The following is a 17,219-nucleotide window of genomic DNA, read 5'->3' as shown; positions in this document are numbered from 1 at the left end:
GTTGTTTTTGTATCTTTCATTTATGGCCATTACATTAATTGTTTTAAAGGAGCAGATGTGTCATGTTCTGGCATTATCCCGACGCGCAAGGTTGTTACAGAGTACGTGGAGAGAATGCTTGTGGGTAGATTTGGAACAGGGAGGTTGGAAAATGTTAATATGAGAGGGATGGTTGATCAGGGCTGATATGATTGAAGCATGTATCGCTCTCCATTATGGAATAAACTTGACGTTATCATCACGCTTGCAGCATCATAACTCACCAGAGACATCACAAAAGTTGCATTACAGGCGTCCCCTTGTTCATCCAAAATATAGGAGGATAGTGGTGTGAGAAAATGAAGGAAAGGCAGATAGACTCGTGTCCTGAAACCACCACCCATGTGGTCAAAATTGTCTCACCCCTTGACTCAACAAGGAGCCTACAAAACGCTGAAATAACCCTACTTGCCATAAAATACCCAGACTTTAGGAAACGTCTGAAAACTGAACTGTTCAGAGTCCTCTTCAGTTGAAATTCAAATAGAGCAGCAGTAGTGATGGGAAAACACCTAGTAAGTGGTTGCCAGCATGTGTGTATGCCTTTTGGTATAGCACAAACCTAGCCACAAGGCAGTGGAGCGCTGTCCTCAATTCGAGTACGGTGTCACCCATTAATGTCTTAGCAGAAGTTTTTTCTAACTCTGCTGCACTTTCAGGGGTTGTACTTCCTGCAGGCAGGTTCTTCTTTCAGAATAGGACTGATGAAGGGAGTGATGAGAGATGATGATTGTAGGAAAGGAAGAGTAATTGGGACTTATTCTGCAAGACAGTTGATGTGTACTTGTAACTGATGAAGGAACAGGGCGTGGGCATAATCTAGGAGTTGTGTAGTGGAGATATGGGACTCGGGAAGAAACTTTGGTTAATAGTTACTGAGAGGAGAATAGTGACTGACGGGCTGGGAGTAAAATTGTTGATGGTAAGGAACCAGGAATGGCAACATACTGTGATAGAGGGTACATTTGAACAGTGGCTGGTTACTCTGGAGTGGAGAGCGTGGATGACTGTGACAGAGGTGTGCTATGTAGTAGAGTCAGTGTGGGGAATGGAAGGTGAAGGGGCCTCTCGAAGGAGAATCGTGGATGATAGTGATACTGCAAGGGTAATGGTGAGTAATGTGTCCTCAAAGAGAGACATGGTAAGTGATAGGACTGTTCGAGGGTAGTGATGAGTGATGCTAATTGGGAAGCAAAATCGTACGACTTGGGACATTGTAAGGGAACCTGCAAGTGATTGACGCTGGGCTGATAGCAGGTAGTGGGAGTGACTTTGGGACTGACTCATTAGTGAGGTAGCTAAGGAATGATTGGGGATGCAAACTATGCTCTGTAAACATGGTATAGTTTTGATTAAAATGTGCATCTCTTGCCTTTAATGATCAGTGAAGTACAGAAAGCAGTGAACACTGCCCAGGGTCTGTTCCAGAGATGGACGGACCTTCTCCACGACCCAACCATAGCTACCCGAGAAGAGGTGGAGTGGACTACAAACGAGCTGCGCAACAACCTGCGAAGTATCGACTGGGACCTAGAGGACCTTGAGGAGACCATCAATATCCTTTGCCGTTTTTGAGAAATTAAGTTTTATTTTCTTATTATTTTTCTTCTTTTCGATGTCATGAGAATGTTACTTTTGTCGAGCAGGTGATTATAGAGGAAATTTCTTTGAGGTACCTTGCAGAAATGTGTGCAGTTGGTGAGGATAAAAGTCTCTTTCTCACTCTTTTTATGGGGTTTGGAGAAGGTCTTTCAAGGAGTGCCAGAGTGTTAACTATGTCTGAACAAATGTGTTTTTATATACCTTGGCTTGGTGCAACAACTCCTGTTTCTATAGCTTGGTCTTTGAAGGAGGGAAACGGGCTCTGGTGTGTGTCGGGTACCATTAGACTCTTGACATGGAACGTTCTTGTTCCAGCCCGCTAGAAAGGCAGCTTTATTTTTTTCATATTTACTGATAACACTTGAGTCCTCCTTAAGATAATCACACTACTTTGTATTGTCTCTCAAGGTTTTTTTTCATTCTTTGTTTGATGCAGGGCTCCCCTTTGTAAATCAGAGAAGTTAACTCGGAAGCAAAGTCATTGATTGAACCAGCAGCCAATTGGCTTAATTAATCCTTTCCAGCTGTGCCTGTTTTGTTGCACAGCACTTGTGGTGACTACCCATTTACCGGGCTGTATTATTCACAGGGTCTGTGAGCCAAAACGAGACATCTACCTGACTGACCCAAATTCAGTATGGGTGGATCTGTCTTGAAATCCTATTATGTGGAGATTTATTCTTTGTGGGAATATGGACCCCTTGGTATGCATACATTACTTTTGTTCAAATGTGTTCTTCTGTTTGTTGTTTTTTTGTGTGATCCAAAATGCAGATTATCTAACTGTAAATCAACTACTAGGTCTAATGCATTAGTTTGTGTATTTTTAAGCTGAGTTCAAAGACAATGGTGCTCTGAATTCATACATATTTATTGTGTATCAAAGTATACTTATGTGGACTGAGTGGGTTTCTGTACTGACATAGCCAATTAAAAGATTTGGAATGTTCCTAGGTTTCTTGTCAGCAATATTATAAAATGAGCCTTCACGGCAGAGTGTTGTGATAAACAAAGAGGGACATCTCATTCTTCCTGTTTGTACAGCCAGGATTGCTGGACGTATCTTTCTTTTGTCGTAGGAGTTTAGTCTCTAGTGATGGGGTTTGTGTCCTGAGGACGTTTGTTTTATTCTCAACCAGTAAAATTATGTAATGAGAATAATTTGAGGACCCTGTGAATTGGTGGTTTGCCCTTTTGGCACCTGAAATGTCTTTAGTTTACAGTTCTGAACGCGTCTGGGCTTCTCATACCCCCTTCTCCAATGACTTACCTAGGTACTGACTTGATGAGGCATTGTTGTGTATGTATATAGATTATGACCTTGATAAGTCACTTGCTAGCCAGCTGTCTTTCATCCGTATTTTCATTTGCAAAATGTTGGAGAAGGCGTGTCTCTTTACAGCTGGAAACCCTACTATCTTCTTTGATATTGTTTGTTCGTTTTGTGGAATGGTGTACACCATCTTAGCATAGCTCTTCTGTTGCCAGCAGTATATGTCATCATTTGCAAAGAAAAAGTGAATTCAAGTGTGGACCTTAAAAAGTAAGATGGTTCATCTGGCATGTAAGACTCCATTTCCAGGCGGAGAACATGATAATAGCATCTTCAGAGTTTTGAACCATTTTTTTCTGAATGAACCCACCAACAAAGGTTCACATTAAAATAAAATGAGTGTTCTGATTTATTTTGTAAATGATCTTCACCTGACCATGGACACGAGTACCTAATCTGCCCATGTCACTGTGTATTTGTCAGCTGTGTTTGACGCCATTGTTGTCAGCATTGTAATATTTAATAATCCTGATGATGCTGGGTAATTTGCCACTTAAACGATTCCTTAGTCCATTTTCTGTGTCATAAGATGTGGGCCATAGATCTTTGGGAACTATTCAACATATTTGTTTGCCTGTGCTATCAAGATTGCATGTATAGCTTCTTGTGGATTTTTGGAGCAATGACTTGCATAGTCACTCCTTTATGTCAACTAGTACAGAGATAGGTGTTTATTTATATGTGCTACTGATCTAACTATGCAGATTCAGAACAACCATCTGAACAGTGACCCAGATTTAACTCCGATTATGTTTGTCTGTTCTCAACTTTCAGCATGTGACACAAGATGGTTGTGTCCACCTGGTTTACAAAACGAGGCTATTGCTGTTCAGAGTGCACAGTTTAGTGCTGAAGTTACAACAGGCAGTGCATGCTTGTGGCTATAGTTTGTGCAGGATTGTACAGTGTCTTAAAGCTCAGACTGTTGCATGATCCTGTATCCCTTATGGAAGGCGAATTGGTATGGCAAGTGCTTGTATCAAAACGTGGGACTGTAGAAGTGCTTGTTACACAGAGCACTCACCTAAACTGTTGCAAAGCATGTAGCTTGTGTAGAGTGTGGTGCTCGTATGTTACAGCTTGTTCTGTATGCCAGCAAATCATATCCATTCGTGGTGAGCTGCAGTGACTCTTTTTGACTTCTCTGGCCCAGGTCAGTGTGGCTTTGATCACACACAAAATACTGTATTCGTATTCCCCTTTTTTCTTGCAAAGTAGATATTACCTCGAACTGTCAGGACAACACATTGTGGTCCCAGAGTTGGCCAGACCTACCACAGAAGCATGTGCACCATATGAGAGCACTGGTGCAGATTTTCAAATTTTCTGCTGCCAGCAGTTGAAGCCTCTACCTGAAAAGCATGAAGCGTCAACTGTGATTAGCACTGTCACTGTTCATGCTAGTCCAACCATTTGCACCTGTTCTCCTGCTGATCTTCCCATGGCACAGAACCTTTTGAAACTCCTCATTCCACTTGGTATTCTTGCAAACTTGAATTGGTGCCAATAAAACCTGATTGGAGGATAATTTTTACAAGTAATACGAATGATTTGAATTAAAATTGCTACGTTTTGTAGTGTATTGGTTTGTTATTGCCACAGTCCTCCCACTGTCATCTTATGTTTTATATTCTTTAACTGCCTTCTTCAAGTATCGTAGAAGCAAATCCTCGGAAATTCAACTTGGATGTTGCTGAGCTCACCAAGAGGAAAGCCTTCATCAGTAGCACCAGGCAGACAGTAAAGGTAAGCGTTCTACTTGGTTCAAGCGACTGAGCTGAAAGCACATGTAAGAATGGAAGTAATAGGAGAAAGCTATATCTTGAGACACAAGGGCCCACCATACCTTAGGTACAGTGGCTGTGATAAGAACATCAACTCATGTCTCATTTGGGCTGAGCTGGGATTATTGACTGAGGTTTATGGGTCTGAGTTAGAGCAAGGACCAATATTTATGGGGCTCAGCTGAGAGCAGTGACCAAACGTTCATAGGATAAACCAAGATCAGTGTCGTGAGGTTCATTGGCCTTAGCCACAATCAGAGGCAGTAGTGTCAGAGATGAGAGCTGTGATCTGAAGTTCAAGGGGTTCATGGGGTAGAACCAAGAGCAGTGAACCAGGGCTCATGGGGCATGAGTTAAGAGCAGAGAGTCCAGATGCATGGAGCTAAGTCAAGAGCAGTATTTCGTTTCATGGGATTGAGCTGTTAACAGTAATCTAATGTCTCTAGGGAAAATGAGAATACAGGCTACTTGAATAAAAGACCAATAACCTGAGAAACATGGGACAAAAAAGTGAGGAGTAACCCAATATGTATTGGACCACCGTAAGAGTAGTTGGCTGCAGTACTAGCAGGTGTAGTAAGTGCAGTATGCAACGTGCAGGCACCATGGTGAGATAAAAAATTTGTGTGGGATGTGATCATGGTGAGCGCATTAACCTGATATGCCTGCGACTGACATACAGCTGAAGTAAGAGCAGTGCAAGGGCCTTTGAGAGCCGAGAGCAATAATCTGATGTACTAAACCGAGGTTAAGAGGTGCATATAGAGCACATGGGCCCTAAATGAGATTGTCAGTGCACGGTATAAGACCATGAGCAATCTTATGTGCCCGTGGTCATAATGTTGGCACTAACCTGGAGTGCAGAACACTGAACTAAGAGCAATGTGCTCTTTCAAGATGCAGCAGTGGAGTATGTGTCCGTACAGGCACCCTTGCAACACTGATGTGCGAGCACACTCTGTATGCAGTGTGGTTTGTAAGTTCCTGTTTGCTATGCCTATGGGAGACCTGGATGGTTGTGAGTTGGAACTGTTGACTGCAAATTCATACCCAAATAGCGTTGATAGAAGATGATCGCCATAGGTCTGTGCTTGGGTGCCTTGACGTCGGCTGAAGTTTGATAAACAGTTCAGTCATTCTACGCTAGAGTCTATTTTTTATGCTGTTAGACTGTTCATTATGATCTCAACCATACCTTTGTGCTAGGGCACTCAGTCTGAGATTCCTAAAATGCATTCTTCTAGTGATGTTTTTTTCCTTAGCTGCCCAACCAAGTCTTTCGATGCAAAGCAGAGGTGTGAATCCATTTACAGCCACAAGAGGCATAACTAGAGAAAGAATTGCAAGAAAGAACATTTAAAATTCCCTGGTCATGTTGTATACCAACCTCAATCCTCTTGAATCTGTCTGCCCTCTTACTAGAGATGTTATCAGACGAAGTCCGCCATCAACCATTTGTTACGAAGAGCCAACTTGGCTTTCTGGGTTGTCATTCTCTTCAGACGCAGACCTTTAATGTTGAAGCAAGCGTTTGGGCACTCTAGTCCAGACAACACTGGAAAGGATTGCCACTTGGGTAAAATAAGGGTATTTTTCTCCTTTTAGCTCCATCCTTTCAAACTAATTGGCCTCTTCTCTGTAGCTCTGTGAATCTTTTTCTGAACTTTAGGGTATTGCACAAAAGAACAGGATTCTTTGTGAGCTACATTGTCAGATGTTTAAAATGTATATTCCTTAGTGTCTCCTGATTCTCCTCACCACTCCTCTATTGATATCGTTGATGCAACTATAAGCTGTCTCCGCGTTATGCCACCAGAGATTTCACAGCTATGAAATATTTTTAAAATAGAAGGAAAAAATGAGACTGGCTGTTCCAAGGCAACATTTCTAGCCCAGATTTGAAATAGATGTGTATGTCCTGTGAATGTTTAATGGAATAAATGGCAAAAAGTACTATGTTTCAGTGTACCATAATGAGGAGGCGCTGGCTGAGGAGCAATGCCTTCTTACATGATTTTTTAATTTGGCTTAGTAATATGCTACCTCCTACTGAGGCTGTTTCGGAAGATAGGAGTTTATACACATTTTTTAGGTCTCGCCTGAGCCAATGTGCTTGCGCATTGCTCCGGTGAGATTATAGTAAGGGGGAAAGAACAGTCTACCAAAATGCCAGATTAGACAAAGTTCATGTGTTCTATGCACGTTCACAGCGCCAGGCATGTCACACACCACCATTTGTCTGTGCCTCGCATCAGACTTCAAAGGCTGCCGCTCCCCCCCCAACCAGACTTCAAAGGCTGCCGCTCCCCCGCCCCCGCATCAGACTTCAAAGGAATGCACTCCTGCGCCCCCGCCACAGCAATGCCGAGAGCTTGTTTTGCTTGCTATTCCTTGCCCTCTGGTCTCCGCCTGCTCTCCCGTGTGCTTGCATCTTTCTTCCTTGGCCCTGGGTGTTTTCGGTGTTCTCTTCTCGACCCCGTACTTGATCGCTCTCCAAGCCCCAGCTGCCTCAATCATTATACACTCTCCCTGTGTTTTCCTGTTTCCCCTTGCTTTTTCTCGGCTCTATATTCTGTGCTTTGATAAACTGAACGCGCTTTGTAGCACTCAACCCTGCGTGTGCTTAGCTTCAGTCTCTGTGCTGCTGCAACACATCACTCGGGGGCACCGCCACATCACTCTGGGGCACCGCCACATCACTCTGGGGCACCGCCACATCACTCTGGGGCACCGCCACATCACTCTGGGGACACCACCACATCACTCGGGGACACCACCACATCACTCGAGGGCCGCCACCACATCACTCTGGGGGGCGCCACCACATCACTCGGGAGGGGGGCGCCACCACATCACTCGGGAGGGGGGCGCCACCACATCACTCGGGAGGGGGGCGCCACCACATCACTCGGGGGCGCCACCACATCACTCGGGGTCGCCACCACATCACTCGGGGGCGCCACCACATCACTCGGGGGCGCCACCACATCACTCGGGGGGGGGGGGTGCCACCACATCACTCGGGGGGGGGGGGGGGGTGCCACCACATCACTCGGGGGGGGGGGCGCCACCACATCACTCGGGGGGGGGGCGCCACCACATCACTCGGGGGGGCGCCACCACATCACTCGGGGGGGCGCCACCACATCACTCGGGGGGGCGCCACCACATCACTCGGGGGGCGCCACCACATCACTCGGGGGGGCGCCACCACATCACTCGGGGGGGCGCCACCACATCACTCGGGGGGGGGGGGGCGCCACATCACTCGGGGGGGGGGGGCGCCACCACATCACTCGGGGGGCCACCACCACATCACTCGGGGGGGGGGGCACCACCACATCACTCAGGGGGGGGGGCACCACCACATCACTCGGGGGGGGCACCACATCACTCGGGGGGGGGGGGCCCACCACATCACTCGGGGGGGGGGGGCCCACCACATCACTCGGGGGGGGGGGGCGCCACCACATCACTCGGGGGGGGGGGGGCGCCACCACATCACTCGGGCGGGGGGCGCCACCACATCACTCGGGCGGGGGGCACCACCACATCACTCGGGCGGGGGGCACCACCACATCACTCGGGCGGGGGGCACCACCACATCACTCGGGCGGGGGGCACCACCACATCACTCGGGCGGGGGGCACCACCACATCACTCGGGGGGGGGCGCCACCACATCACTCGGGAGGGTGGGCGCCACCACATCACTCGGGAGGGGGGCGCCACCACATCACTCGGGAGGGGGGCGCCACCACATCACTCGGGAGGGGGGCGCCACCACATCACTCGGGAGGGGGGTGCCACCACATCACTCGGGGGCGCCACCACATCACTCGGGGGCGCCACCACATCACTCGGGGGCGCCACCACATCACTCGGGGGGGTGCCACCACATCACTCGGGGGGGCGCCACCACATCACTCGGGGGGGGCGCCACCACATCACTCGGGGGGGCGCCACCACATCACTCGGGGGGGCGCCACCACATCACTCGGGGGGGCGCCACCACATCACTCGGGGGGGCGCCACCACATCACTCGGGGGGGGGCGCCACCACATCACTCGGGGGGGCGCCACCACATCACTCGGGGGGCGCCACCACATCACTCGGGGGGGCGCCACCACATCACTCGGGGGGGCGCCACCACATCACTCGGGGGGGCGCCACCACATCACTCGGGGGGGCGCCACCACATCACTCGGGGGGGCGCCACCACATCACTCGGGGGGGCGCCACCACATCACTCGGGGGGGCGCCACCACATCACTCGGGGGGCGCCACCACATCACTCGGGGGGGGGGGGGGCGCCACATCACTCGGGGGGGGGGGCGCCACCACATCACTCGGGGGGCCACCACCACATCACTCGGGGGGGGGGGGCACCACCACATCACTCGGGGGGGGGGGGGGGGCACCACCACATCACTCGGGGGGGGGGCACCACCACATCACTCGGGGGGCACCACCACATCACTCGGGGGGGGGCACCACCACATCACTCGGGGGGGCACCACCACATCACTCGGGGGGGGCACCACCACATCACTCGGGGGGGGGGGGGGCCGACCACATCACTCGGGGGGGGGGGGGCACCACATCACTCGGGGGGGGGGGGCCCACCACATCACTCGGGGGGGGGGCCCACCACATCACTCGGGGGGGGGGGGGCCCACCACATCACTCGGGGGGGGGGGCGCCACCACATCACTCGGGGGGGGGGGGGCGCCACCACATCACTCGGGGGGGGGGGGGCGCCACCACATCACTCGGGCGGGGGGCGCCACCACATCACTCGGGCGGGGGGCACCACCACATCACTCGGGCGGGGGGCACCACCACATCACTCGGGGGGGGGGGCACCACCACATCACTCGGGGGGGGGGGGGGGCACCACCACATCACTCGGGGGGGGGGGGGGCACCACCACATCACTCGGGGGGGGGGGGCGCCACCACATTACTCGGGGGGGGGGGGCGCCACCACATCACTCGGGGGGGGGGGGGGGGCGCCACCACATCACTCGGGGGGGCACCACCACATCACTCGGGGGGGGCACCACCACATCACTCGGGGGGGCACCACCACATCACTCGGGGGGGCACCACCACATCACTCGGGGGGGCACCACCACATCACTCGGGGGGGGGGGCACCACCACATCACTCGGGGGGGCACCACCACATCACTCGGGGGGGCACCACCACATCACTCGGGGGGGCACCACCACATCACTCGGGGGGGGGCACCACCACATCACTCGGGGGGGGCACCACCACATCACTCGGGGGGGGCACCACCACATCACTCGGGGGGGGCACCACCACATCACTCGGGGGGGGCACCACCACATCACTCGGGGGGGCACCACCACATCACTCGGGGGGCGCCACCACATCACTCGGGGGGGCGCCACCACATCACTCGGGGGGGCGCCACCACATCACTCGGGGGGGCGCCACCACATCACTCGGGGGGGCGCCACCACATCACTCGGGGGGGGCGCCACCACATCACTCGGGGGGGCACCACCACATCACTCGGGGGGGCACCACCACATCACTCGGGGGGGCACCACCACATCACTCGGGGGGGCACCACCACATCACTCGGGGGGGCACCACCACATCACTCGGGGGGGCACCACCACATCACTCGGGGGGCACCACCACATCACTCGGGGGGGCACCACCACATCACTCGGGGGGCGCCACCACATCACTCGGGGGGGGGGGGGGGGGGCGCCACCACATCACTCGGGGGGGCACCACTACATCACTCGGGGGGCACCACCACATCACTCAAAGGGCGCCACCACATCACTCGGGGGGGGGGGGGCGCCACCACATCACTCGGGGGGGGGGGGCGCCACCACATCACTCGGGGGGTGAGGGGGGGGCACCACATCACTCGGCCCAATCACATCATCACTCAGCACCACAACAGTACTGTCCTTGCTTGCTACCAATAAGCATTGCCAAAGCCAATAGGACTCTCATTGGGAATGTGTAAGCTATTGGCTTTGTGAATAACAATGCTATCAATTTATATCTTTTCAAAGCCAACACGTATTAAAAAAAATTGTCATTTACAATACCAATAGCTCACACTTTCTTAATGCGAGACCTATTGCATTGAAAATGCTTGTCTTGCCAAAGCAAGTGAGCTCTCGGGGGAGTTTGGTACTCCACAGTACCTTAATCAAATTAATGAACAAATAAACCTTTTGGACAGTATCTACATTTCAACTCCTTGCCAGCAAGACGTCTTTGTGCATTATCTGCTGATGGCCTGTAGGTCCCAAGTTCAGACTCAGCAGTCCCAAACGAGTCTTCAGTCAGTTGTCCTGAGATTGATCAATTGATTACAATTAAATTGAACAGGAGTACATTTTGTAATATGATGCTTGCCTCCACAGACTACACCCCCGCCCCCCCCACCCCCCCTGACAGGATATGGAGGTTCCCTTTTTAGGTCTCGCCTATCTAATGCGTAAGCAATCGCTATGCGAGAGATTTAGAAGGGGCACCATAAAATGCTCCCAAAGACATTTGGAATGCGGTTTATGGCCAGTTCATGAGAGGCATTCAAGCGCGAAACTGCCATCCGGCATCGGACTTGAAAGCAGCAGACTGCTTTCGCCAGCGCGCGCTCGGCTTCACTTCCTGCTCCCCCTCTTAAAGCAAATTAACTTTCGTTATCGCTCACACCACATATGCTCGTTCCCTCCCACCCTTCCTTTGATGTCCGGTTTTCTTGTTGTTTCCAAACCATTGCGTTGGTTCACTCGCTCACAATTTCCGATGAATGAATGATGAAAACAGGAAGAAATCCTTCTTCCTGTTTTCATCATTCATTCATTCATACTGTGTTTACTGCGCGCCTCACGCTGCTGCGCGCCTCACGCTGCTGCGCGCCTCACGCTGCTGCACGCCTCACGCTGCTGCACGCCTCACGCTGCTGCACGCCTCACGCTGCTGCACGCCACGCACTGCTGCACGCCACACACTGCTACACTACTCACACTGCTGCACGCCACGCACTGCTGAACGCCACACACCACCACCACATCACTCAGGGACACCACCACACACTGCTGCACGCTTCACACTGCTGAACGCCTCACACTGCTGAACGCAACACAACACCACCATATCACTCAGGGACACCACCACCATATCACTCAGGGACACCACCACCATATCACTCAGGGACACCACCACCATATCACTCTGGGACACCACCACCATATCACTCTGGGACACCACCACCGAATCACTCTGGGACACCACCACCGAATCACTCTGGGACACCACCACCGAATCACTCTGGGACACCACCACCGAATCACTCTGGGACACCACCACCGAATCACTCTGGGACACCACCACCGAATCACTCTGGGACACCACCACCGAATCACTCTGGGACACCACCACCGAATCACTCTGGGACACCACCACCGAATCACTCTGGGACACCACCACCGAATCACTCTGGGACACCACCACCGAATCACTCTGGGACACCACCACCGAATCACTCTGGGACACCACCACCGAATCACGCTGGGACACCACCACCGAATCACGCTGGGACACCACCACCGAATCACTCTGGGACACCACCACCGAATCACTCTGGGACACCACCACCGAATCACTCTGGGACACCACCACCGAATCACTCTGGGACACCACCACCGAATCACTCTGGGACACCACCACCGAATCACTCTGGGACACCACCACCGAATCACTCTGGGACACCACCACCGAATCACTCTGGGACACCACCACCGAATCACTCTGGGACACCACCACCGAATCACTCTGGGACACCACCACCGAATCACGCTGGGACACCACCACCGAATCACGCTGGGACACCACCACCGAATCACGCTGGGACACCACCACCGAATCACGCTGGGACACCACCACCGAATCACGCTGGGACACCACCACCGAATCACGCTGGGACACCACCACCGAATCACTCTGGGACACCGCCACATCACTCTGGGACACCGCCACATCACTGCTGCTCGCCACAGACTGCTGAACTCTTCAAAGAAAAGAGGGACTCGTGAAGGAGCAAGATTATGGCAAGCTTTTTAAAAACAACCAGGTTAAACTCTTTCTCAGCCCAGGTCTAACATGCAGGTGGTGTTAATTACAAATCTCTCTGTATTTAGAACTTTCAAAGTGTTACGTACCTTAGCCATACCTTATCTCATTTAAATGCACCATTTCATGTGGCTTGGATGGCTCGTGAATAGAGGTCCTACAATTAGAGGAAAGCAAGTAATTTCTATTTAGCTCTTACAATGTTGAGGATCTTGTGTTTTGTCAATTCTGAGTTACGTGTGCTAGCCAGTTAATCAAAATGCTCAACACGCATGATTCATATCATGCATGTTTGGTTTAAATTTTGTTCTGCAATGTGATAATCAAGCCTCCATGACTACATTTGCCTTGTTTCATCTAAATGTTGAAACTTCATTTTTACATTAGCTTGTTATTGATTTCTAAGAGCTTCTAGAAAATTGACCAATACGTGTCTCGCTGTGTATTGATATTCAAAACAATCCCATCTAGTATAACAAAAGTAATTGAAAGGGCATCGAGCCACTTTCTGTTGTTAATACTAAGAATTTTTAATACCAGTAAGAATTTTATACAAGTTGAGCAAAGAAGGCGAAAGGCAGGGAGCAGTCTTCATGCTGCTTTGCTAAAATTTAGTCGACGCTTAGAAGTAGCAAAATGAGGGTAGGATTGCTGTTGACTAATAGAAACAATTATGTTAGAGTAGTATATATTAGTCATGCTTTTGGTAACTGTGGCTGCTGCTATATTATCGATCTTCATTGTGGTTAAAATTCAGATCATGTGCAATAGACTAGGATTTTTGTTATCCCAAAATAAATATTTAAAAGGTATCATTTGTGCTCTAGTGTTCTTGAGTGTTATTCCTTAATAAAAGTAGGGTTGGAATTCCGCTGATTGTCCCTGTAACATCTCATGCGGTTGATTGTTACCTAGAACACATCTCCCTCAAATTTTGCTTAATGGGTTGTGGAATGTCTGCAGTGCAACTGGTTTTCTGATTTAGGTTAGCACATTTAGGAAGTCGTTTAGTTTATTTCCAGGGTACCCTGAAAGCGTAACTTTTTTTCCACCTTACATTTGTTTTATGTCATATCAAGCTTTAGAAGATATGCACGATACCCCCTTAATAAGTATTACATGGGGGAAACTCATCTGTAAAGCGTATATTAACGAAATCTGTTTAACGTGGATCTGCAATGCTTCTTGTGTCTCCTTTATGGATGACTGACATATCCGTCTTAACTGGAACATCCTCTGAATTATTGTTATTTTTCCAAATAGGAAATGAAAGACCAGATGTCCAGCTCCTCGGTAAAGGCACTAACTGAAAAGAAGGAGCGACAGGTGAGTTATACATTAGCTGCTAGAATGAGACACCATGCAGATTACACAAAGGTTTTTAGACTGTTACAGGACCAATCTGTAAAGAGTGAAGGTGTTCGCCTCCCCTCAGAGGGCAAGCCTATCGAGTCAAAGCAAGAAGAGACTGGATTTGTCTATTAGATGTGAAAAGCTTCATTTGGATTCTTAAGCACAAATGACCCAATACATAGCCTGGTTTACTGTGCCTATCACTCTTATATAATTTCTATGTTTTGAAGTAGATTGTTGACTTTTGTGGAATCACAAAGAATTGACTAGTGTAGATTATGTTATGTTATGTTATGTTATTTTTATTTTTACCGCGCACAGCTGCCCCAGCAAAGGAGCGTCCTGGCGCTTTGAAAAGGTAAACACAACACAGTATTAAGAGCAAGCAGAAAGGATAAGAGACACATCAAAGGGGCTAGACAAATAAAAAGGTCTTGATGGCCTGTCTAAACTGAAAGAGCTCATCGATGGCCCGTATTTGCGGAGGAAGAGAATTCCACCAACTCGCCGCCAGGACTCGGAAGGAGCGGCCACCAACTCTGCTCAACTTAAAACGCGGGACCACTGCTAAGTTCTGGCCTAATGATCTAAGAGTGCGGGAGGGGACATAGGAGATCAGCAGTTTCTCCAAGATTTGTGGGGAGGTACCCTTGAGGATTTTAAATGCAAGGCAAAGGACCTTGAATCTAATCCTCTGCTGCACAGGGAGCCCGTGGAGAGAGCGCAGGGCATTGGACACCGGGCACCGCCTAGGCAGACCTGTCACCAGTCGGGCCGCCGCGTTTTGAACCCGCTGCAGACGAGAGAGTTCTGACTGGTTAACCCCCGCCAGTAGTGAGCTGGCATAGTCCAACCTGGACAGCACTGATGCTTGGACCACCAGTTGTCTTGTGGGTGCATCAAAGAATTTGAGGATGGGTCGAAGACCTCTGATGATGCCATAGTATGAAGCCGCCACCTTCTTGGTATGGCAGATGAAACTCGGAGAAGAATCAAGCCACACCCCCAGGTTTTTTATCTCTGACGCTGGGAGGGGAGTTACACCCAAGTCCGAAGGCCACCATTTGTCGCCCCACAAAGCCACCTGTTTACCAACCACCATAATCTCTGTCTTCTTGGTGTTTAACTGGAGACAGTTGGAATTCATCCAGTTAGCCACTGTCCGCAGACCCTCACAGAACCTGGGAGCCTCCAGACCTGAGTCCCCGCTCAGTGTGACCGCCAGCTGCGTGTCATCTGCGTAAGAGACCATAGTCAGGCCCCACCGCTTAACGACCGCAGCCAACAGTCTCACATACAGATTAAAAAGGGTGGGACTCAGTGATGACCCCTGTGGGACTCCCTGGTCTAACGGGTAGGATGACGACTTCCCGGGCGGGATCGCCACCTGGAATGACCTATCCGTAAGGAAGGATCGAAACCTGCACAAGGCGGAGCCAGAGACGCCCACCTCCTCAAGGCGCCGAAGCAGAATCCCGTGCGAGACCGTGTGGAAGGCGGCACTGAGATCTAATAACAATAGTGCCGCCTTCCGACCTGAATCCAGCACGGAACGCAAATGCTCGACCATAGAGAGAAGGGCCGTCTCCGTGCTGTGACCCGCACGGAACCGTTCTGAGTAGGGTCAAGAATTTTAAACCTACCAAGATGGTCTGAAAGAGTGGCATTCACATGGGCCTCCACTATTTTTGTGGCCCAAGGGAGAATGGAGATAGGGCGGTAGTTTTCAGGTTTAAGGGGGTCGAGTGTCGCCTTCTTCAGGATTGGCGTGACTACTGCCTGCTTCCATCTGGCGGGAATCACTCCAGAAGAGAGGGACAGGTTGATCAAAGACAGCACCGGGGTGCGGCAGACCGGCCCCAAGGTCTTAAGTTGGGCCGGTTTCAGCGGGTCTGCCGGAGATCCAGACTTGATTTTGGCGCTGAGAGAGTCAAACACCTCCATAGATAAGGGGGGTAAGATAGAAAGACACTCCCCCTCACCTAGCATGCAACCAACCTGCTCTAACGTCAGGGAACCCGTTGGGAAAGTGCGATAGATGGCTTGCACTTTTTCATAGAAGAAGGAGGCGAAAACCTCACAATGGGTGTCCGAGCTTATTTCCACCGCAGTTGCTCTCTTCGCCATCAGGTCATTTAATACTTTAAAAATAAGTTTCGATGGATTAGCAGAATTCTGAAGCTGTTGGGCATAAAAGGAAGCGCGAGTTTGACACACTGCCCTGTGGTAGATCTTAACCTTGGCCAGATAGCAGATCTTCAAATCTGGGTCATACGACTTCCTCCATAATCTTTCGGCCTGTCTACAGACCCTCTTAAGAGATGCCAAGGTACTATCATACCAAGGACTCGGCTCCTTCCGACGACACTTGGACCAACACATAGGAATCTAGAGAATCAAGGGCACCAGATATCCACTCACAAAAGGCGTCGTATCCACGATCGACCTCGGTGAGCGGGCCTAAAGGGGCCTCCTCGAGCAGATGGTAGAAATCCTCCAGTCTTAATTTGTTCCAGTGTCGTTTAAGAACAAGTATGTCCTGTGATAGAAAAGGAGAATCAGACCAAGAACATGCCGTTTTCACCAGCATGTGGTCTGTCCAGACCAACTGGGAGGAACCAAGAACTCTGAATCCTTCTAGGTTTGTAAAGAAAGGGTCGAGAATATGACCACCTCTATGTGTGGGGAAAGTAATCATCTGCGAGAGCTGTAGAGCCTCAAGATCCGCCAGAAAGCTCCTGATGGAGGGTAAAGAGGGGCAGTCCAAATGGAGATTAAGATCTCCCATAACATTAAAATTGGCGCATCCTAGTGCCTCTGTGCTAATATACTCAGGAAGAGCAGCCCTAAAAACAGTGTTGCAGCCCGGAGGCCGGTAAATTAATAAACCAGAAAAGGTAAACTGGTGACTAAACGCTATTTTAAATAAGGCACCCTCACACCCCAAAAGTTCAGCGGCTTTCCACTCGCAAGGAT

The 17,219-nt window shown here is 50.6% G+C and overlaps 1 protein-coding gene across 1 annotated transcript in view; it reads left to right on the top strand.

The window, feature by feature from the left end:
• The window catches only part of STX6 (syntaxin 6), a 99,116-nt gene that overhangs the window by 7,922 nt on the left and 73,975 nt on the right, over window positions 1-17,219 (top strand). The window contains exons 2-4 of the mRNA XM_086955470.1: window positions 1,425-1,594; window positions 4,626-4,720; window positions 14,154-14,216. Of these exons, the coding sequence (XP_086811596.1) occupies window positions 1,425-1,594; window positions 4,626-4,720; window positions 14,154-14,216 (328 nt within the window). The remainder of the gene's footprint in view (window positions 1-1,424; window positions 1,595-4,625; window positions 4,721-14,153; window positions 14,217-17,219) is intronic.

This window comes from Lissotriton vulgaris, chromosome 1_1, assembly GCF_964263255.1.
Source record: "Lissotriton vulgaris chromosome 1_1, aLisVul1.2, whole genome shotgun sequence".
NCBI lineage: Eukaryota > Metazoa > Chordata > Amphibia > Caudata > Salamandridae > Lissotriton > Lissotriton vulgaris.
The sequence above is the reverse complement of the archived record's forward strand: the minus strand, read 5'-3'. Positions and strand labels throughout refer to the sequence as shown.